Source organism: Urocitellus parryii, chromosome 12 (genome assembly GCF_045843805.1).
Source record: "Urocitellus parryii isolate mUroPar1 chromosome 12, mUroPar1.hap1, whole genome shotgun sequence".
Lineage (NCBI taxonomy): Eukaryota > Metazoa > Chordata > Mammalia > Rodentia > Sciuridae > Urocitellus > Urocitellus parryii.
This window is the reverse complement of record NC_135542.1, coordinates 16,359,938-16,384,372: the sequence shown is the minus strand read 5'-3', so window position 1 is coordinate 16,384,372 and position 24,435 is coordinate 16,359,938. Positions and strand designations below refer to the sequence as shown.

General features: G+C 43.7%; 1 protein-coding gene across 1 annotated transcript in view; it reads left to right on the top strand.

Annotated features, from left to right (window-relative positions):
* LOC144249582 (xylosyl- and glucuronyltransferase LARGE1-like) overlaps window positions 1-24,435 on the top strand; it is a 298,477-nt gene that overhangs the window by 22,875 nt on the left and 251,167 nt on the right. The window contains exon 3 of the mRNA XM_077791696.1: window positions 18,162-18,333. Within this exon, the coding sequence (XP_077647822.1) occupies window positions 18,162-18,333 (172 nt within the window). The remainder of the gene's footprint in view (window positions 1-18,161; window positions 18,334-24,435) is intronic.

The following is a 24,435-nucleotide window of genomic DNA, read 5'->3' as shown; positions in this document are numbered from 1 at the left end:
ACCAGGAAACTAAAAATATTAACTCTGAAAGCTAGTTCCATTTATAAGAAAATGATAAATCTGATAAATATAGTAATAAAGAATATTAAAATGCAAAACAGTAAATCAGGTGACACATAAGAATATGCATAGAAGAATTGTAATAAAATAACAATAATAATCAGCACTTATTTTGCTCTTATATGTAAACAATTAATGTGGAGTGTCTTTGAGAGGGTGCTGTTAGGATTCTGTTTTGCAGATGAGGAACTTGGGAATAAAGACAGCTTGGCCAACACTTCTTTCTTAGCTAGGAAGTGGAGGAAATTGCACCGGAGCCCTTCAGCCGGGGCTTTACCCCTTCCTGCAATGCTATATAAAGCTCCATGCTGACATACATAAGCTGTGAGTTGTAATGTTGTGTTTACCTGGAAGAATATTTGCATTTATTGCTGCCAGTTGCCTGAGGAAGTAACAGTCCTAATTGCTCGAAATTAAATTCTCCACTTGGGACAGCTGGTGACACTGTGCTGTGGTACACATGAGAGTTTGAGTTCCTAGGGAGGCTCCCCTGGCTGCCACCCTTGTTGCCCTAAAGGGAAGGACTGGGGTCTTTCCTGCTGCGTATTGGGCTTTGCTTCTAGATCACTTCTCTACCTGGAGTGCAGATTTGGGGGCACAATATTATTCAGTGTCCTCTCTCTGCCACCATATTACTTAGTCTGACTCTGGGCTGCAACTCCATATCACTACGACAGAAGTTCAAGAGAGGCCTGCCTCGGGGCTGTACTTGGTATCAGGAAACACAATCAAATTATCCCTCTTGGACCTCCTTTTAAAATTGCAATTTTGCTTTCAGGCTAAATCAAGTCATACACATGGAAATGCATACACACAGTGCAAAGTGTGCGACACATACACATATACACACATATACATTTATGTTTTTTTTAACTTTTATAAAACTTTTCACTGAGAGGATTTTTCTGCTTATCTAGTTAAGTCACCTAAAATAGAGGTCTTCCCTTCCTCCTTCCCACCTGGTCTCCTGTTTAGAGCTTGGTTTAAATCTCGAGGAGACTGTTTTGACCCACCATTTCATAAGCAGTGGGTCCCCCTGCTGTGGGATACCGTGCCCCCTGGGCTTTCCTCTGTAGATGTGTCATCAGGTACTGACTTGAACGACCTCTGGTATGTGAATATTGCTTATGTGCCTGACTTGCCTACTACAGGGTGAAGTCCACTGGAGGGACCCTGCTGCCCTTCTTACCTCTGCATCCTGTTCCTAGCCTGTGTTCGCTCAGAATGAACTCGAAGGAAATAGTCAAAGGAAGAAGCTTTGGGAGGGATTCAGAGACTTTTCCTTGACTCAGCAAGAGAGAGTCCCTGTTACTTTTATCTGTGCTGAATATGAAAAGGGAAAAATTATGTTCTGGCTGTCAATCATCCTTTGCTCAGGGAAAAAATTCCAACCTTTAGATAATGAATGAGTTACTCAGAAGAGGCGTTTTGTAAAGGTGGAGCATTTGGGAACAGATGGGATAAGATATTACCAAACATAAAAATATATTTTTGGCTAGGGAAGTGGCTTAATGGTAGAGCATTTGCCTAGCATGTACAAGACCCTGGGTTCAATCCATAGCACTACAAAAAGAAAAATAAATACAATTTGTATTAATTGAAGACTTATTAACATTATGATCTTTAAAAAAATCTGGAAAAATATGAAAAGGTTTCTTGAAGGGCAATGGATTTTTGTGTATATGCTCAAGATAAATGAAAAAAATTCTAAAGGAAAACTAATAGGTTTGAAACAGATGTAGCATATAATATACAAAGAGCTATTACAAATAAAGAGAAAAAATTGACCAATGGAAAAATGGGTAAAGGAAAAGTACAAAGCAATTCCCAAAGTAAATGCAATTAGTAAAAACATATGTATAGTAATATAACAGTGTAATAAATATTCATAGAAATAAAAAGTAAAATTTTTGTATCTAAATAGGAAAGACTAAAAATTTTTATTATCTATTATTAGCAACTAAGTAGGCACCAGGATTAATTAATATTCATGAAAGTATTTGTTGTAAGTGAACATCAGAATAACCTTTCTTTTAGTTGTCTAGCAACATCTGTCAAAATTCTTATAAAATATTCACTTTGTGTGATGTAGAAAATTTTGGCCCCAAGGGATTAAAGATGGATTCAAGGAGTTGTTCATTTGCAGTGAACCTTAAGCCTAATTGCAGGGTGGATAGAGTATGGTGCATCCTCACAAGAGGATATTAGAAGCTTTGCAGAATTATTTCTAATAAGACTTTTATTGATTTAATAATAGAATTTTGTTTGCATAAATGGGAAAATAAAAATACCTGGAACCGTAATATTACGTTTTTAAAAAAATCACAAAACCATCTTACTTCAAAATTTGAAGGTGTCTGTGTAGTTTTCCAATCATTTAAGAGTCTGGCAGTATTTGATAAGGTACCCGTAACTAGAGGAATTTCAGTGTTTTTGTTTTTCTTTGATTATAGTTTATGAGATTGTTGTTGTTTGGGGATTTGTTTGTTTGTTTTTCAGTAGTATATTTTTTTAAATGTATTTTTCTTTAGACTTTGAAAAAAACAGAGGGAGGAAAGGAATAAGAAGAGACAGGTAACTGGAGGAGAAGCCTCACTGTTCTCTCTTCATGGGGGCAGCCCCGTGTGTTCAGGAGGCTCTGGGGTCACCCCTTAACTGTCAAGATTGCCACCATTTCTGTAGGAGGGGCTCATCCAGTGAAGATCTGGCTGGAACTGTGCCCTTGAACCTCTTCACTCTGTGCACTAGAGAGCCACTTCTTTAGTCATATCATATTTGAGGTTTCTTAATGGGACGCATTAAGGCTCATCACGGGAGAGGGCCCTGGGAGTCATTTCACAGCCCTCTCAACAGTTACCATGGCCCCTTTCTGGAAAAAAATAAATAACCAAAGTAAAAATGGCTTGAGCAATTTCTTCATTTTCCCATTTAGCAGAAGCCCTGAGATTGTCAGTGCCAAGAAGGGTGGGTGCTGTCCTGAGAAATCTTTTGGTCTCCTCGTGATCACAGGTGGCCACAGCAAATCCAGCAGTCAGCTCAGCAACTTAGAGCACAGCAAGGAAGAAGAGAGACTTATTCTCATATTCTCTCTCTCTCTCCCCCCTTCCCCATCCTCCTCTCTCTCTCTCTGTAAGGGAATTATCTCCTCTGCCTCTCAGGTGACTTCTCCTCAGGTGTGTGGGAATGGTCTTACCCTCATGCCTTGTCTGTGAAGACTCAGAAAGTAACTCTGTGTGTGTGTGTGTGTGTGTGTGTGTGTGTGTGTGTGTGATTTCAGTAGAGAATTGGAAGTGTAGGTCTGGGGAAGCAACCAAGAGTCTCACATTTGCTTTGTAGGTTTGTTGTGAGAACAGAATGCCTACTTAGGAAGCAGAGATGATCAATAAATGCAAGTTTCACCCTCCTCTGGCTTCTTTGGAATCTGACTTTTCAGTACTCAGGTTGAAGTCTGGGTTGGGTAACTCTGTCAGGATTCTCTGTGTGCCTGGGGAAGGTGGCAGCCCCTCCAAGATCAAGGTGGGCAGACTACCTGCAGTTTCCATTTTCTCAGCGGCGCAGGGAAACAGGCTGGCTTGGGAAACCTGATGCTTGCTCTAATTAATAGGTAGCTGAGTCCCCAGCTGATTGGGAGGAAGCAGCTCAGTTCTGTACTGTGCTGCAAATCGATGAGTAGATAGGGAATGCGCACTCTGCTGAGCGCACACTCTGCCTGGAGAATACAGATGCAGGGAGGCTAATGCCTTCTCTAAGAATTAGTGAAACTAATGAAATAGGGAACAGCATGATACCAATCAGTTACCAGCTGGTAGTTGGGGGGTTACTTACAAGAAGAAGCAGGGCCTGGAGCTGGGTTTGGGGGCCTAGAGTGGCTTGCAGTCCCCTTGTTAGTGAAGCACATCCTTGCCGGGCACACTAGATTTGAGCAGGAGGTGGGGGGAAGGCATAAGGCAGTTATCTGGCTCTGTGGACTGATGGCAGGCTTCTGCTCCCCAAGCAGGGCTCATTATCTGCCAGGGTGAGCTATCAAATTACTATCCTTATGACTGCAGTTTTTCTATCAGAAATGAAATGCCATTTTTTTTTATCTCTTTGGCACTTTTTTTTTTCATTTATGAAGGGTACACCTTTTTGATAGTTGAGAAAACAAATAAAGGAGATCACTAAAACTATCACCAAGAGACTGTTCAGGGTGTCCAAGGAAACAAGGATTGACTTTTATCTTCCATGTTTATGTGTGCATAGTCATCATGTCTGCATCTGTGTGTGTATAGGTGTGGCACTGGGGGTGAACCTAGGGGTGCTTCACCACTCACTCACCTATATCCCATCCCCCTTTAAACTCTTCTTTTCTTTCTTTCTTTTTTTTTAAGAAATAATATTGCTAAGTTGGCCAGACTTGTGAATCATCCTACCTCAGCCTCCAAATTAGCTGGGTTTACAGGTGTGTGCCACCACACCCAGCTAGTGTGTCCACATTTTAGTTAAGAACAGACAAGTCACAATAAGAGGGTGTACTCTGTGCAGAGCATCTTAGAACACACTAGGGCACCCTCCACTGAAAGTGGTATATCTCTCCCACAAACAATGCTCATAGGAGGAGAGAGATGCATACCCCGGGAGCCACCCAAGGATTAAATCAGGCGAGGGGAGCACACTTAGTGGCTGACAAGCATGATGCTAACTGGCCTCATTTCTTTATGAAATCCACACCCCAACCTGTTCAGCGAATGTGAGGGCAGAAGAGGGGGATACTGGATGAGACAGGCGTATGGTTCAGTTGCTTCCTGAGTTTTGATTTTCTCTTTTGTTGGATAGTTTGCAACAGAATACCAGTTGTATACCCTGTGGCTTGTTGTTAAGAATACACATAACTCTTGTGCTATGGGTGTCCTATTAAGGAGTTAATAACAAGAATCAACAAATGGGACTTTCTTAAACTGAAAAGTTTTTTCTCAGCAAGAGAAACAATAAGAGAGGTAAATAGGGAGCCTACATCATGGGAACAAATTTTTACTCCTCACACTTCAGATAGAGCTCTAATATCCAGAGTATACAAAGAACTCAAAAAATTAGACAATAAGAAAACAAATAACCCAATCAACAAATGGGCCAAGGACATGAACAAACACTTCACAGAGGAGGACATACAATCAATCAACAAGTACATGAAAAAATGCTCACCATCTCTAGCAGTCAGAGAAATGCAAATCAAAACCACCCTAAGATACCATCTCACCCCAGTAAGATTGGCAGCCATTATGAAGTCAAACAAGTGCTGGCGAGGATGTGGGGAAAAGGGTACTCTTGTACATTGCTGGTGGGACTGCAAACGGGTTCGGCCAATTTGGAAAGCAGTATGGAGATTCCCGGAAAGCTGGGAATGGAACCACCATTTGACCCAGCTATTGCCCTTCTCAGACTATTCCCTGAAGACCTTAAAAGAGCACACTACAGGGATACTGCCACATTGATGTTCATAGCAGCACAATTCACAATTGCTAGACTGTGGAATCAACCCAGATGCCCTTCAATAGATGAATGGATAAAAAAAATGTGGCATGTATACATCATGGAGTATTACGCAGCACTAAAAAATGACAAAATCATGGAATTTGCAGGGAAATGGATGGCACTAGAGCAGATTATGCTTAGTGAAGCTAGCCAATCCCTAAAAAACAAATACCAAATGTCTTCTTTGATATATTGAGAACAACTAAGAATAGAGCAAGGAGGAAGAGCAGGAAGAAAAGATTAACATTAAACAGAGACATGAGGTGGGAGGGAAAGGGAGAAAAAAGGGAAATTGCATGGAAATGGAGGGAGACCCTCATTGTTATACAAAATTACATATAAGAGGTTGTGAGGGGAATGGGATAATAAACATGGAGGGAAATGAATTACAGTAGATGGGGTAGAGAGAGAAGATGGGAGGGGAGGGGAGGGGGGATAGTAGAGGATAGGAAAGGTAGCAGAATACAACAGCCACTAATATGGCAGTATGTAAAAATGTGGATGTGTAACCAATGTGATTCTGCAATCTGTATTTGGGGTAAAAATGGGAGTTCATAACCCACTTGATTCTAATGTATGAAATATGATATGCCAAGAGCTTTGAAATGTTGTGAACAACCAATAAAAAAATTTTAAAAAAAGAATACACATAATTCTAAGACCCCCATCGTAAAGTTCTCAGGCTTAGTGACCAAGTGACAGCATGGGTTGCAAAGGGCAGACGTCTCTGTGGAGAGAGAGAAAATCAAGATAGAATGAAATCAGTTTATCTTCCAGAGACAGTTCCCAAGGAGTAGGTTTAGAAGTATCTTGGAGAAGAGCTCCCTGCACAGATATCCATGCAGCTAGCACATGGTGGGGGCAGATGTCTTGAAAGCTGAGGTGACAGGGTGCGGAGCATGTTGGGTGTGGTGGGGATGTAGACCTGGATGTGGAAGAGAGGGACCAAGACTGGTTTCTAGAATTCTGGAACCAGCTGGTGGGTACGTGGTTGTGAACAATTGGGGAGATTAAAGGAAGGAGCAGGCTTAGCAGGAAGAGCAAGTGTTGGTGTCGTCCTGAAGATGAGAGTGAGGACCGAAGCTGCCCCCAAGGGAGCTGTGCTTTCCTTTCCTTTCCCCCAAGTGCATATGCAGGATCGGCGGGCCCACGCCTCGCTCTCTAGGCAGTTGGGGATAGGTGTGCCCAAGCAGGGTCACAGCCAGGTACACCCTGGAGCTGTGCACCAGCAGAAGGAATCCGCTGTCCCCTTCTTTTTGTATTGGGCACACAGGAGACTGCTCTTGACCTTGAGATTTAATTTGTGGGGTTCAGATCTTGGAGAGTCTAAACATAGGCTGAAGTATATAGGGGAATGTTAAAGCAGTCCAGCACCCAAAGGTTGGAGACCTTGGTTTAGGTGAAGTTGTTTAGGGTGAGACTTATCTGCTGGTTGAACAAGGTGCCTAGGTCTGCTGGACAGGGGTACTCTGCTTGCTCGGAGAAGGGCAGCCAAGGGCTAGCTCACTGACTTCAAGCAAAGAGACCTCCCAGGATGCTTCACTGGACAGTCTTGCTTTTCCAAAATTTGTATTCCTTCATGGGCAAGTTTCATTTAATCATCTTGTTATTTGTAAGAATTATAAAGTTGTCACTGTTGTTCCTTTAAGGAAGGAAGCTAAGGACTTCAGATCCTTGCCTCCTTCCTCCTTCGAGGTATTTTCTTACCCAAAGCAATATTTTCCATCAGGTCAAAACAGAGGCCAGACTTTTACTGTCGCACTAGGTCACGACAAGACTGTGCTTGTTCATCCACCTGCACTTTTATAAGTTTTCATAGGACTTTTGAGCAAGGTGCCTTCACCTTAGCACCATTGATTTGGGGGGCCTAATGATCTTGAGAGCTAAGAGTGTTGAGCAGCATTCCTGCCGCTACCCACTAAAATTCAGTAGCACCCCACCCCAAGTTATGACAACTTAAAATGTCTCTTAGTTGTCTTTTTTGTCACTGTGACCAAAAAGACATGACAAAAACAACTTAAAGGAGTAAAATTTTATTTTTGGCCCACAGTTTCAGAGGTTCAGTTCTTGGTTGTCCAGCTCCATAGCTCTGGGACCAAGGTGAGGTAGGACCTCATGGTGGAAGGGCGTGGTGGGGGAAGGGGACCCAGGGCTGGGAAGCAGAGAGTGAGTTCTTTTCACCAGGGACAAAACATAAACCCCAAAGGCACTGGAGGGTGATCTACTTCCTCCAGTCATATTCTAACTGCCTACAGTTACCACCCAGTTAATCCATATTGGTGGATTAATCCACTGATCAGGTTACACCTCTTAATAATCTAATCATTTCTCTTTTGAACATTATGGCATTTTGTTGCAAATGAGTTTTGCGGGGACACCTCATATCTAAACTATAATAGGCTCCAAGAATTGATAAATGTCTCTTGGGGCAAAATAAGCCTCGTATTAGAATCTCAAAAAACGGGGGGTGATGTCACTGTTCGGGTTAATGGTGATATGATGATGAAGGTGGTAAGATATAAAACTCAAGCCGCTGAAGTCAGAGAACAGCTGAATGGATTTGTGCCTTTTTAGTCCCAACCTTGTGAGACATGGTGTTGCCTTCACTGGATACATCCCCTGGCCAGCCCCTGTTTGTCCTTTGTTGCTATACATTCGTGACTCTCTTACCCCATTTGGGACACTGCAGGATCTAATTCTCTTGGTTCTCTAATCAAAACGATGTGGAAAGCAGGCCAGAGTGATTTCCAAGATGACTCTGAATAGGAATCTTGGAAACATTCCCGGCTCTCATCCCTGGTTATGCCATGTCATCAGCTTGGTTTGGGGCAAAGATGTGTTTATGTATCAAAATGTGGGGAAGGCCCCCTCAAAGCCTGTTGTTCCTACTTGTGTCTCATGATGAAGCATGACTTTAGACTCGTGACCGTGGCTTTCCTGAAGGTCAGGCGGGGGGTGAGTTTTAACTCTGCCAATTACTAGTTGTGCCATTTTGGACAATGACAACTTTTTTAAAGCCTTACTTTCCTACATGTTAAAAGGAAAAATGAATCCGTTACTTGTCCAATTTGTAGAATTATGTCAAGAATCAAATGAAATGCCAGACAGGAAATTGCATTGCAAGTGAGGCCATCCTGTACTTTTATTATTATTAATGTGATCATCATCATCCCTATTGTCAAAGATGGACATCTTCATAAACTGACCTGTTAAATTTCTTTTTATATACCCAACTCCCTTGGCTAAAAAAATCATCTAACTAGGATATTTTCATTGGATTTAACCACTCAGCCTGGCTGAATTCAAGAACCCCCGGTGGGTTTTAAATCCGCTTGCTACTGCCTAAATAATACTTTGGAAGAGAAAATAGCAAGTGGTGATCAACATCTTATTCACAGGCATAATCGCTCTGCTGCAACTCCCCCTTCTCATCCCCTGTTATTATTAATAGGGTGTTATTGCTTAACATACACCGTGTCCCACAGTGTGCTTCTTGCCTTTACATTATATATACATAACCTGTGAGCCCTACCCTCCAAAACCAGCCATTGTGAAGAACCAGAGGAGATCACTGTGTCGACAGACATGGTCAGGGACCAGCGATTTGAGCCCCATCACTGCCACATAGTGAAATATTCATTCCCTCTAGACTCAGGATTAACTAGGAACATGTGATGGCCGATTCAGGTGGGCACTGTGCTGCGTAATTCCCTGCACAGCATGCCAGTTTCGGGCGTGCAGAGCAAGCAGGTGGCTTTGTCTCTGTTTTTCAGATGCTGAAGCTGAGAATCAGAGAAGGGAGTTGACCGCACCTGACTTGTGTTTTCAAATTCTCAGGACATTGCTGGTTTCATTACTATATGTTGATTCCAGATCCATGCAGCGTGAATATTTGCCAGGGATTTTTAAAAATATGCTGTGTGGGATCTTTTCAATGTTCATGCAGACAACAAAATAAGAACTGAAGTTACAGAGCAAAGCCATCAATTTGGATCTTGACTTCTCCCTAGTTTATCTTTATTTCTCCAACTGTTATGGACCTCAGGCTTGATTGCAGAGAAGAATCACCTGGTAGGTATTAGTAGTACAGTAACACCCCCCAAAAGATGCTGAGGCTACCCTCAATTCCACATTAGCATCAATGTGGAATTTGGTGGTCTTTCTCATATGCAAACAAGCCACAATGCCAGCCTCCCCTCCCCCCGTAGATGGTTGGTTTTTCTGGGGCAGGCCCAGTAGTGGGCCCATATGAATGTGTGGTCCGTGCTGGGCTGGGGCTGCAGCAGGTCTCCATCAGTGTGCTGGAGAAGAGAATGCAAACCTCCAGTGGACTGCTCCAGGCCAGCAGTGGCATTGTTCAGACACTAACCATTGTTTGTATAAAGCAAAGAATCCGAGACTACAATTCCCCCCACATGGTGGTTAGGTGGTAAACAACAGAAGTTTTTGAATCCACTGCAACAATCTTTTAGGATCTGAACATGTTTTTTCAAGCTTCCTTATCTGCTTTTTGTTTTGATTTTAAGAGTTTTCCTAATACATTGCTACTGGTCAGATGCGGTCCTATGGAGATTGGGGGAGACATCTATAATGAGAAGGAATTATCTGTATTGAACATAACTATGTTGGAGGATCCACTTATGCTAAAGTGTGGGCTCCATAAAGTGGTCATCGTTGTCTTTTTTGATTTTACTTCCCGTTTCCATCCTAAGAATTTTAGTACGAATTTTGTGCATTATTTTTACTACTTAATCATTGTCAGAATATCTTACTTGAAGAATCAATTTCTGGGAGGATGGAGATTTTTGGAATGAGAGAGACTTGATTTCCAATCCCAACTCCTATAATTCTTTTTATTTCTGGGATTTTCTTGGCATCTGCTTGTTAGCATTATTGTGTGGATTAAAAGATGACATTTGTACATTGCTCTAGGGTAGTCGCTGTTACATAGTGAGTATTGAACAAGTATAAATTTACCATCAGTAAAATAATATTCTGTGGTCTTTACCTATGATCTCCAAAGAAATAAACATCTTCCAGCTTTCTATATCTCGTACAGAATTTGGCATACACAATAAATAGATAAATAGTGACTTTTAGAATTAGTTGATGGGCAGCCAGGTCTCCAAGTGGAAGCAAAGATGTAATGGAATTATCCTGATCCACGTGCCATTGTCTTATAGTACTTTCCAAAGGTGACATTCTCTTCCCTTCTGCATTTTCATGTATGGTTATTTCTGCATCTAGACAGGTTAGACGGCTATCCTCAATCTGGTTTCCTTGACAACCATCATAAAAATGGCAAGGGTCTGTTGTGGAGGGAGAATGTCAACCTCACCACAGTCTATGCAGCCTCAAACAAGGCTTCAAGGTCAAGGTTAAAATATTTGAAATTACAATCAGACCTTTGGTTAATGTTTGTTAGATGTTTTACAAGAGCTGAATGAAGGCATCATCTTTTCAGGGTTGAACAGTGAAAAGGGTCATTTTGGCTGTTAGCTGGAAGAAATTCAGACTGCTATGAACAAGGTTTCTCCTGAATCCTTTCACTAATCCTAAAGAGAGTTCCACAGTTTTATTTATTTATCTTTTTAACCAACCAGAAATTAATTGACACCTCTGATTCATCCTCCCTAAACCTCCTTACCCACTTGGGAGTTGCCCTTCCCATGTGTTTAAAGTTAAATTCACCTACAAGGTGGATTTCTGAAGCTGAGAACAGAGGTGGTCACAAGCAAGGGCTTCACCTACAAAGTGCTCCAGAGCCCTCTGCAGATGAAAAGCCAAGCGCCTCATTATGCACAGCGGCCAGATGCCTGTCTAATTGCAGCCTATGTGGCTGCCCTTTAGATGGATCCCTGTGAAGCAGGTGGTGAGAGTGGAAAAGAAGGAAGAAGAACGGGGTGGGGGCGAGAGTGAGAGATGGAGCCCCCTGCTCTCCGATGATGAGCCAGAGGACAGAGAAATGTGCTTTCTGCTTAAGCTGCCTTCTAATTAAATTCAGGAAGGGAGGAAGAACTAGGAGACTCAGCAGATGGTAATGCTACCCTCTGGAATCAGGTTTCAATGTGTGTGTGTATGTGTGTGTGTTTGCACACTTCTCTGTTTTATGGCTACTTTGGTGTTATATCAGCCTATATAGCTGTTTCTCAGATTCTTCTTAAAAAACATCATCCCTATCCCCAAAAAACCTTTGGAGATTTGACTCCCTAATTTACCCCAGTTGCTCCTGTCCTGAGATTTTAATAACCAAACCACTGGAATAAAAGAGCTCTGATATTTTTTTTTTCTCATGAGAACCAGATTTTGCCCCCGTTAAGAGTGCATGCAGTAGAGTAAATTCTCAACAGTGGGGAAACAAGGCTTATTTATTTTTTTTCCTGATGTTTATTATCTCCATTCTCAGCACTTTGAGCAGCAGGTGAGTGTAACTGTAAAAATATGTATGCATATACATGCACATGCACATATACAGACACACACACGACACTGACTTAGAATTAGGGGATCCTTATCTCCTCTAGACCACACTGTGTCCGCAGATCATAGCTGATACTTTAATCCACAGGTACACACACACACATGAAGATTGGAGATACGCTGATCAGAACTGGTTCCCTCTAACTTGGAAATAGATGAGTGTCACCCAAGCCACCTGAATATCACCATCTTATCCCCAGCTCCCCTTCCAAACCCCCATCAAGTAAAACCATGTCTTCAATATATATAATTATCATATTATATTATTATATCCCTCCAAACCGTGTCATTACTTTCTCAAAGCAGTCAGAGGCTCATCAGAGCCTCAAAGTTAGAAGTCACTTAGGTGTTTATTGAATGAATAGATGAATGATGAATAAATGAATGAACCAGTTGGGTTCGCCAGTGTGTAGCAATCAGGAGGAAAAGTTTTCAGTGAACATTGTTTGTGTAACTGTATTGTTTTACTTTTTCAAAACTCCTCACTGAGTACCTTTGGTGTGTCTGACACTGTGCTAAGTACACATACATAAATACACACTGTGCACTGTAATAAGAAGAATTGCAGCTTCTAAAAATATTAAGTCCAGGCTACACAGGAGCTAATGCAATTTTCTCCTCAGTGCATTGAAAAATCTATTAGTTGCGAAGGCAGCTATATTTCAGGAAATTAAACCACTGTAACAGTCCAGTTCACAAATCAGAACTCCCAGTGCGTTGAAATGCTCCATTTCATAACATAGAGCACTGAGGGATGTTCAGGCAATCCGTAAACGCTCCAGTGGCCAATCCCCTCCAGCTCCACAAGGCTAAACAGAGGGTGTTGCTTGCCAGGTGATGAGAAAGGGAGGGGTTTGACACCTCCAGTGGGAGGAGATATGATCACCTTCCCTGTGACTCACTGTGTCTTCATCCCTCTAAGATTACTTCTGTCTGTAGAAGATGGTTTCTGGGTGGATTTCTGAACAATGGGCATGTCAGGGGAAAGCCAGCAAATCATGTCAGGCGAGGCCATGCTGAATAAACACATGTTCACTGATGCCTGCAGGAGATTGCTGTCCCCTTCAATGACCAGCTTTGAGGCTCTCGGGCAGTTTTCCTCCAATGGCTGATGTAGGAAGATATGAACTATGTACTTCAGCTCTCCTCAGGTTGCTAGGAGTGTTCTTGTCCGCTGATGGAGAGCTATTTCTATTGAAACAGGATATCTAGGTTTAAAAAGAATTACAGCCAGGGAACGTTTTTGGCTCCATAGTCATAAATTTTTTGCAAGGCACAGAGATGCCTAAGGAATTCCTGATCTTATATCAATACTGTCTTTCCTTAATCTTTGAGAAAGGTCTTCTCTCCCTGTTCTTCCAAGAAAGTGGCAATTTCAGGTGAGACACATGGACTGGGGGCTGTCTTATGACTTGGTCTGAATGGTGCATTGATTGTTAATCCAGTGTCACCTGTTCAGCCCAGAAGACCTTGAGAAATACTGTTCTCTGTCTTCTCACTTAACATCTTACAGAGGATCATCTAGGACTTTAGAATCACTTTCATTTAGTCAGTGGGCACTGTTTAAAAATACAGATGTCTGGGCCCTACCCCAGACTTGCTGAATCATCTTCTGTGAGTCTAACCCCAGAAATCTACCTTTGCCGTACGCCTCAAGGTGCTGAAGCTCTCAGCAATTACGTTTTTCTCCAAAAGTCACTGGAGTCTATTCCAACAACAAGATGAGGAGGTCATATGTCTACTAGTGAAAACCTTTTTTTTTGTTTTTTCTACTTTTCTAGGATATTATCCAGTGCTCTTTAGCGTGGTGTGCAGGACTCTTCAAAATTCAGCTCTTCCCTGCCTTTCTGTATCTTTCTCCATCACAACCAGCTCCACATCCCCATCAGCCCCCCTCCCCCGCCTTTTTGCATTTTATTTAGAAACAGGGTCTCACTGAGTTGCTTAGGGCCCTGATAAGTTGCTGAGGCTGGCTTTGAACCTGCAATCCTCCTGCCTCAACCTCCCGAGCTGCTGGGATTACAGGCATGTGCCAATGTGCCCAGCAAAACTCCAGCACTGCAGTAAGAGCTTTATATATGATGTCTTGTGGAAAGCCTCAGAGCCCTACTGGTGCCCAGGTACCCAAAGTAGAGGGGATGTAGGCCAAGTCCTTTTCCATACTGTCATCTCAGTCCCCAGCCTCAGACATCTACTTTAAGTGAATGGTTTTCTCTTCCCCTCCTTTCAGGTGCCCTAACCGACTCAAGTGGGCTTTTCACTCCTCTGGATTCCTGCAAGGGCAGAAGTGAGTCTCTTAAAAAAAAAAAAAAAAAAAAGTCCTGATTCACCAAGCAGCAGTTTTTTGAGGAGTTAGATACTAGCACCTTAGAGTTGGACATTCCTGGCTTTTAACCTCTCGGGGCCTGAATTTTCTCATCTGTAAAATAGGAATAATATCGAATATAAGGAAATGCAGATGGCTGGGGACCATCTCAGAAACCAGTCACCACACCTGTAATTACAGTACAGAATGAATGGGATTGTGACGAATTCCAAGTCCGTGTAGCCGCAGTCTAGCAGGAGGATAATTAAAGAGGAGTGGCGGGAATGGAGAAAGGATGAAGCAGGTGGAGATTTCTGGAAGACAGGAACCTTAAATTTTGTCTTGAAGAATAAGATAAAAGTGTAATTTCTCAAATATTGGAAGGGAAGGATGACCGGTGAAGTACTAGCATTAAGAAAGGCACAGAGGGAAGTACAACCAACCAGGTGTGTGCCTGCACTCGTGAGCACAAACCAACTAACTATGCTCAGTTGCGACATTCGGGCCTGGGCTCATGTTGAGATTAATTTATTCCTGTAGTCTTACTGTTTGGTGATGCATCCGAGTGTCTCACATGTGTGTTAAAAATAAAGCTGAGAGTCAGGGCCATCTAATTAGATGGCTTAACCCAGCACGGTGGTGTTCAGTGTGCACCCAGCTCTCCCGCTTTGATGGCAACCAAAATAGATGAATAAGTTAATCAAAGGTCTGATTAAATAGCACGGCTCTGCAGCATAGACCACTGATTGCCAGGCTTCAGTTCAGGCAGATTCCCAGAGGAGGGAAGGAAACGAGCTGAGTTCCACAGGCCAGGGCTTTCATGAGGAAGAGTTTTATAAAGCACACTGGAGGGAATTGCTCACCGAGTTCTCAGATCTTAAGGTGATGGCTAGTCAGGAAGCCAACTCCCAAAGAAGGGTAATGTGGTTTGGGGAAAGAGCACCACCACCTCCTGGCAGATACTAACTATAGCTTGTGGCTCGCCTGCTGCGGGAGGTGGACACATGGCTCAGCCGCCTGTGCCATTGATTGATTTCAGGTGTGGATTTTGTGCCTGTTAATGTGTAAGGCCCTCCCTGTGCTTCGTTCTTGACCTTGCTGTTTAGTTTCTGTACCTGCATTAGCAGCAGGACTGCTGGTTATGACAGATTTGCCCATCCAGGTCCTCCCTAGGCCTCCGCTGCCCTCTTTGGGCCCCCTGAGACTGACACAGAAGGGCGGCACCACTTCCCTTCTGGTCCTCATCTGGATTGGCCGAGAGGCACCTACTAGGAGATGGGGGACCTGGGGAGAGTGAGGGTGAGACAGGTGCCCCAGTTCTTGTCCTGTGGGCTGCCACAGAGAGGCCTCTAGTGAAGGCTGCTGTTCCTGCAGGTGGCCTTGCTCATGGGGCTGCCCTTTCTGGATTCCACCAACTGCTGTCTTGGCCTTGTCTGCTGGGGTGGCACCTCCCTTCCCAAGTATCGGTTCTGTCTCTAATTCTGCATGCACTGCAGTAAAGAGTCTATTATTATTATTATTATTATTATTATTATTATTTAGTTGTAGATGGACACAACACTTTTATTGTATTTAGTTATTTTTCTGTGGTGCTGAGGATCGAACCCAGTGCCTCACACATGGTAGGTGGGCACTCTACAACTTAGCCACAATCCCAGCCCCTGATTCCGTCTATTATTAAATTGTCCTTAGACTTCCCAGTTTGGGTGTGCTATCTATTTACACCCTCACGGATGTGAAGAAGTACACTCTTACAGGATCTGCCTTTTACCAATGGCTGCCGAGACTAAGCAGACTTGTCCAAGCACACATGGTGATTGTTGGTACTGGAGTCCAAGTCCAGGTGCACCTAGCTCTAGAACCCAAGTGTTCTTCACACCAGGCACCACCTTCAATAGGAAGCCATTCAAGAGATGTCATTGTACTTGAATGAGGGGCCCAGTCAGCATTGCTGAGAGTCTTTCCCATGCCAGGAGCTTAAATCCTTCACCCCCTTTTGTTTTTCATCAAGCATATAGTGTAGGCATGTAGGTATATAGACACAGAAAAATGCCCCCAAATGATCCCTCTGAAGAAGTTGATGTCTTGTTTCCATTTCTTCTTTCTCTGCATAAATTTCAGCGGATGTATTTCCGTGCCATTTGAGAACTCATAGTGGGTTTTAAGCAAAAGTCGTTTTAAAGCTTGCTTTTTTTGTTTGTTCTTAACCATCAAAGCCAATTTCATTTTGTTACATCTTAATCTACATTGTTTCAAGCTGCTGGATAGTATGCTATCAATCAAAAGTGTATCATGTTTTAGTTAACTGCTCAATTTGGGGACATTTGGATGGTTGCTATTTCTTTACTTTATAGCATGGTAACAAACATCTTTGAGAATAGAACTTTGGTTTTTCATTTTAAAATTTGATTTTTTATTCTTTTTTCTTAAAGAACAGTGTCTTCTAAATGGAGTTAAAGGACAAAAGAGTATTTTGTAGGATACTAAAGATGATCCCATTTCCCAATAAAGGGGTTTTATCACAAGTTACCTCTTGAGAGTGCTCTCTAACTAACTCCAGTGGAAACTCCCCTTCACAGCTGGGATGGCACCCCTGTCCATAATGACCTTCACAACTGAACCTGCACATAGAAAAGCTGTCATCACAAAGTGTAGCTTTGAATACCAAGTGGCACCAAGAGGTGTGTGTGCCTGGCTGTTGACTCTGTTCACCTGTGGGGCACGGATGGTTCCCGTGTCCTATGAAGGCTGCAATATCAGCACCCACTGGGTTGTTCATTGCTGTCCCTGTGTATGGAAGCTTTGTTGCTGTTAGGTGAGGACTGTCCATAGATGATGCCCCAGCCCTCCGTGGGCATTTATTTGAGAACATCAAGAAGGCACCAGTACTAACCTATTCAATTACAGCTTAAAAAATATAGCTAAGCATAAGTTTTAAAATGCCAGTAAGTAGTGATGTTTATAACGCAGGTTTGAGATATGACTTAAACACACACACACACACACACACACACACACACACACACACACACACACACACCTGCCTTGGAACAATTTGGTACTGGTTGCAGAAGTATGATTCAGTTTTTGTTCCTTTTTGTTTTCTTTTTGCCTATCTTTCTTTTCTCCAATGAGCCTATATAATTTCTCTAATAGCCAAAATTATATTCTAAAAAACTTCAACATGGGCTTTTTATGTAATAATTATTTCATAACTATTGCTTTTCCTCTCACTAGATTCAGATTTCTTTCCTGAAACTGGTGCCAAATGTAAATTACATGAACAGAACTCTAAGAATATATTCACTCACTTTTTCAACAAATTTGCATTGAATACCCCCCAACCCCACTTCTGGCCTGGTGTCACATACCTCGAATCCCAGCTGTTCTGGAGGCTGGCAGAAGGATAAGTTTTAGACCAGCCTAGGCAATTTAAAGAGATTCTGTCTCAAAATAAAAATTAAAAAGGGCTGGGGATGTGGCTCAATGGTAGAGCACCCCTGGGTTCCATCCTCAGTACTGGGGGGAAAATAAGTCAGGTTCCTTTCTTTTATCATGTTCTTATAATCAAAGATTTTGTTAGCACTGGTTGCATTGTGCTCTTAGCATAGTAAAGTGGTAGCAAAGTTGATTAGAAGAGGACAAACAGGAGAGCCCCCTCAAGGGAGCACGGGTCCTCTAGGAGAGGGGAGCTAAACTCAGTGCTTTATGTGTCTCAGGCACCATTTGTAATGTTTTAAGCAAAGAATTAATATAGTGACTTTTTTCCCCTTCTCCAACTCCCTCTGTGCCTTATCCTGTCCAGTCTGAAGTTTCTTGGATCCCCAACAAACATTACTCTGGGATTTATGGCCTGATGAAGCTCGTCCTGACCAAAACTCTTCCTGCCAACCTGGAGAGAGTCATTGTCCTCGACACAGATATCACCTTTGCAACCGACATCGCAGAGCTCTGGGCTGTGTTCCACAAGTTCAAAGGTAATCTTGGCTCATTTCTTTCTAGTATTTGTGGCTCATTTCTTTCTGGTATCCTTGTAGGTGTGGACATGTCAACCATGGAGATTATATTTTTTTAAGGAGATGAGTTTAACTCCGATAAGCTTGTGCTATTCAAGTCAATAAGAAATTACAAATACAGTTATGTTACAATTCTACTTCGATTCGATACATGCTAGAGTAAAACTGGAATTTCCATTTCTTTCTTTATTTTATTTATTTACTTGTGGTGCAGAGAATTGAACCCAGTGCCTCACACGTTAGGCAAGTGCTCTACCCACTGAGCCACAAGATCTGTGTTCATAGGAAGAAACCAATTTGGGATACTTTGTAACCATTAAATATCAAATGTGTGTATTTTGTATGCAGTAATTGAGTGTTGACATACTTGTGCAGAAACATGCATTTATTAGTTTTCTCTTTTTATCAAATAATTCTTTGATTGCCGAGAAAGCTTTTGAGGTAGTAGAAACAGGTATTGATTAGAGAGTGTTTGAAATGTTCTTCTGGCTTTTGCTTTCCTTCGCATCATGGCTTATTATTTTGAGGTATGTTTGGTCCTCTCTTCTCATCTGGTAATCTTCTTCTTAGCTCTTATTGTTGCCTTTGTCACTGTCTCAAGGTACAGGAGCCCTTCTGATGGGCAATTTAAACTCAGTAGTTATATCTGACTCTGGTGGGGCCTATGAGAGAAGTGACAGGTTAGCATGAGTTTAGGGCTGTTTTAATACCCCTCCCCTCCATGTTGTATTTTTGAGGTTCCTCTCTATATTGGGCAAATGCAATGAGAGAGCAGTTTGTTAGTGAGATCATTATATATTTCTTATCTTTTTCTTTGTCAAATTGCACACTACCTTCTGCCTAAAATCTCTCTGTGTCTTCTCTTACTTCTTTATTCTAAGAGGGTGAAATCCTCCTTACTGATTTTCAAAAAATCATTTCCATAAACCCTGTTGGGTTTTGTTTCCTTTCGTGGGCAGGGTAAATTCCTTGCCTAGTGGTCACTGTCCCCTTCCTTCTGGGAGGATCATGGCTCTGGGCTAATTGAGGAAAGTGTTCAGCAAATCACAGGGTTGACATGTCCCCCCCATCCCTTATCAGGATCAAAATTAACATTTCTTATCTGGGTCAATAATGGCATTAGGGAGACATCCTTTAACAAAACTGGGAAGCCAGTGAGTCTCCCCTGTCTAATCTCTTCTGCATAAAATGCTGGGTGGGACCTACCCTTTTATTTCCTAAGTCAAGCCCCTGAAGTTTGGAGGGACTCAGGGTTTTGCCCAGAATTGAGATCAGAAATATGTGTGCCTTGCCTTCTCTCTGTTGCTTCTGCTGTTTCTCTTTCTGATCACACAGAACTCATTGGGGACAGTTTTTCTTTAATTGCACTGTATTTTATCCATGTTTTTATGCTGATGTTCAGTGTTCAGTGATGCATATATTCTACAACGTTTATTGCATTCCTACTGGGTGTCAGGCTGTGTACCTAAATCATGAAATGAGGAGTGATGAAGGGACAGTGAGAGTTGTCACCTGTCCTGGAGAGGGGCAGAGCAGTCGGATGGGACGCATCACAGGGTGTGGTAATTGTGCACTGTTTTATTGGGAAAGAGCAATAGATGCCCAAGTTCCCCTTTGAGAAGAGAGGACTCACTTCTCCAGCACCTAGGATTTCTCTCTGGCTATAGAGGGAGGGCTGCAGGCATCAGCCCTCTTTGGGGATGGGCTCTGATGAAGAGAGTGACTGTGCCTGGAACCATGCCTCCTGCCGGGATGCACCATGTCATGCATTGACTCAGGAGCCATAAGATCCTACCTGATCAGTTGCTGTATCCCTGGAGACTGCCTCACAGTCTGAAGTCTCCTCAGTCCAGTCCTGCTCATTCAGACCTGCTGTTCCCTAGAGTTCTCCCTGATTAAATGTTCATGTGCTGATTTCTGTCTCAATCTGCTTCCCTGGAAACTCAGCCCATAACCAACATCTACAGCACCGAGTATCCCTTGGATAAGTGCAACTCAGCAAAATCAGTAGGACAGGTGGTCAGAAGTTGCAGTGCTCTGGCCGGGAAATCTCTTTTATTCTGTTGCAGCCAGAACTGGCTGTCGTGCTAGCAGGATTTTTGTGTGGGCAACAGCAACAGCATGAATAATCATGGTTCTAATCACTCGGCATCACCTGCGGAAGGGAAGGAAACCATTTGGACTCTTGCTGCCCCTGGAGCTGCAGATTTGGAGGACTCTGAGGTTCCAGGCAGTTCCTGGGGATAAACAGAGTATGTGGACCAAGGTCAGGACAGGACCAGGGGAACTTTGAATACCAGAGCTGAGTTATTGGACTGTCTTCTATCTGTTCATTCTTTGATTTGTCCATTTCTAACATTTATCAGGCCCTCAAACTGTGTAAATGTGGCACCAGCCTTCAGGGAGCTCCCAGATGGGGCAGATGGTGTTACATCATAAACACCTGCCGAGGAGCAGAGAACGTCTACTGTGGTCCTCCCGTGCCCATCCTAGTGATCGTAAGAAAATGCAGAGGTAAAGAGAAAATAGGAAAGCCCTTCCCCCTGCTCCACGTGTCAGGACTTCGGTATTTTCTTTTTAGTGGACTTATTTTTCCTTAATGATATCTATTGGAAGCCAGGTCATAGAACAGGGAGAAGCCTTTTAGGACAGACGCATAAATGTTCTGGCCCAAGAGAGAGAATGCCGTTCTCATGAAGGCACTGCTACTTGACATCTTTTGTTGTGAACATTTTGATTGACAGTGGTGCCATTTGCCATTGGTCATTTGTGTCTGGTACATTGTCTGGGGCTGCCGTGGCACTTGTGTACAGGTCATACACAGGCTTGGTCCCTCCCTAGTGCTGTGGAAACCCCAAAACCTAGCTGCACCACGTCAGCTTCTACTAAGAAGCCTGTTATTAAGGACACAGACTCATCTTCACCACCTGCTGCAGGGAGCCCCCCAGTGGCTCTTGGAGGCATCCATGTGCACCATGGGCCTGAGTTCACCTCAGTGGCAAATGCCTACCTTCCACACCAGTGGTCTGTACCCCTCGCCAGCCTGTGCAGCCACTAGGGGTTCTTCATACCCAAAGTAACAGAACCAGAAATATCACTAGTGGCTAGAATCCAGAGTCACCCACTCAGTTGTATTTCCTGAGCTCCTCTAGTGGTTGGTTAGTTTTCTGAAAGTTGAGTTGGGAATATTGCAAAAAAAAAAAAAAAAAAAAAAAAACCCAAGCCCTACTGCTGAGAATTTAAATTTGGGTGGAGGAAGACAGAAAATAAATAATATGCATAAATCTTAGATGGTAATAAATGAATGGATGCCTGTGTGTGTGTGTGTGTGTGTGTGTGTGTGGTTTATATTGTTTAAATATTCACATAAGGTATTAATGCAAGATCCCAAAAGAAGGGTGACATTTAAGCAATGAAGTTTAGAGAAGCAGTAACCGTGCTGTGCCAGGGGACAGGGAGGAGTGTCTGAGGCCTTAGGACAGGAACATCAACCTTGCTGTGAGTTGGTGTGTTAGAGGGATGGGACAGATGTCCAAACATAGCAGAAGGAGCCCAGGAGATGGCTGGGGTTGACCAAGTCACATCACAAGAACCTGGATCCAGAGGGGATGCTGACTCTCCTGTTAGGCACCTAGGGGACCCAGCAGAGGCAAGACTTAACCTGCTGTGTTTATAATGGGTGGTCCTGGCCGCCCTTGTTAGGACAGAAGGACATGAGGACACCATATAATTCCAGTCCTCCAGGTGGGAGATGCCCTGGGCTCAGGCCTAGGTGGAGCAGTAGAGGAGGTGGAAGTCATCTCATCAGGGTAGGTGTTGAAGGCCAACTCACCAGGGGAGAGGAGGGTGGAGGATGACCCCTAGGGTGGCTGGGTGGGTGCAGTGGCACTGGTGAGCCAGAGAGGACTTCAAGGGGAGGTCATGGCAACTCTGGAGCTTGTGAGCCTTGTTAAGTTTGAGGTCCTGGCATTGGATATCTGCATAGAGAGGTAGGGAGGCAGGCCGGTAAGTTATATTTGCAAAGCAAAGGGAAGGTAACTATTCTTTATCAAGTGCTTCTTCTGTTCTGGCACTGACTAGAAGCTTTGTACATTTAAAAGTTAAATAAACTGAGCCTGAGGGAGATTAAATTGCTGTCCCTGCTCAAAGAGCTTTCACACATCAAAGCAAAGCTGACCGCAAGCCCTTTGACTCCAGAGTCCATGCTGTGTCCACTGCTTTGTGTTGCCTCTCCTGGATCCCTGCTGGGGTGGAGAAGGGGATGCCCACCACCCTGGGAGGCAGGGTCTGCACATAGATCAGGTGTGACTGGTGATCCTGAGCCAGCAAGACCCTGGAGTGCCTTAGTTAACTGCACACAGAATCAGAAGCCGTATGTGATTGTAGCAGTCCAGGGAGGAAGTTGTGGAGACTGTGATGAGTAGCTGTTGGAGGAGAGCCTTGCTGGGCATTAAAGATGGTGTTGTCATCCCTAAGGGCACACGCCTGACTTGAAGAGGGCATCTTGCCGTGGCGTATAGTTCTGGCCTTGAAGCAGGTTGAGTCACTACTCAGCTTACCTCCGTGTGCCACAGGAGTGCCATCGGGCTTCTTTCAAGGGCCTGCCAGGCGAACCATGGCTAATCACAGCTCCTGGGCTGAGCTCTTCCTCCACACCAGCTGCTTGGTTAAGCGCCTTGTGAGTAAACTCAAATAACCCGCGCAGCCCAGCGTGGAGCCGGCATTGTTCATGTTCCCTCTTGAAAAGTTTGGGAACAGATGCTTCAGCTTCTCTAGAGCCTCAAAGGTCTCAAGGAGTAAATAACCCAAATCCAGTTCTCTTCACCCAGCGCCCCACACTCCTGAGAAGAGAGTAAGGAGAAGCATCATGTGGCTGTGGCCAAGAGTGTCTTTGGAGAGACAAAAGGGGGAGCCCTGGGTGACTGTGTAAACCAGTTTGTAGAGGTCAGGCCCAAGGTGATGCAGGCATTCAGAAGATGGAGGCAGAACCGGAGGCACAGAAATGTACAGGTGCCTGCATCCTGCCCTGCGTGTGACTTCCCAGAATTCTGCGTGGGAAATCATTGTGGGCCCCAAGAGCTCTATCCGGGCCTCAACCTGGGTGATAGATTAAGCCAACTGGAGCTCACTGGTAACTCTTGCATAGGCACTATATTCTGCATGTTTGTGTCCCCCAAATTCATTACTCCAAAGCTAATCCCCAATGCCATAATATGAAGAGGCCGGTCCTTCAAGAAGTGATTAGGTCATTAGGGCTCCCTTAATAGGGTTAATGCCTTTACAAAAATTGCCTCAGGGAGGATTTCTTCCCTTCTGCTGTGTGAGAACAGTTAGGAGGAACCATCCATGCAGCAGAGCGTGAGCCCTCACCAGACACCAAATCTATTGTTGCTTTGATCCTGTGACTTTCTAGCCACCAGAACTATGAGAAATTAATTTCTGTTGTTTATACATCACCAGTTCTAAGGTATTTTGTTAGAGCCGCTCAGTCAGACTAAGACAGCAGGTTACTGGTTTCTCAGGGCCCAGATGAACTGAGAATGGTGCTAATGGGGTCAGTGTGGGACCCACACATCACGTCCGTTCTTCTTGCAGTGTTCCATTTTCTCTGGGGACTCCTGCCAGCACATGTGGCGTCACAGTGGACATTGTTTCTGTGTATCTGTCCCATTACCTCGCAGATCTGTCCATCAGGGCTGAGGGTGGCTATAAATGTAAAATATCATAGGAAAGCGGAACATGAAAAACGTCAGAGGTGTTATTTCTGCAAAGACATCTGTAGAACTTTTATGCTTATACTTAGTTGCCTTGAAGAAGTTTTTAAAAACTCTTTCAAGTTCTTCAGGTCTCTTTTTTCTGGCCTTGCCCATCTCCCCCGATGGGATTGGTGAAGTGGCGCGAGCTTAGCAAAGAAAGAGACGGAGTTCAAATCCCTGCTGGCCTACTTATCAGCAGGTGAGTTGGGAGGTCATTATCGCCGCCTCCTCCAAAATGAAAACACTGAGGTCTCTGCACAGCGGTCAGGTGTGGTATGGGAGGGCACTGGGCGCTGCTAGTACCCGG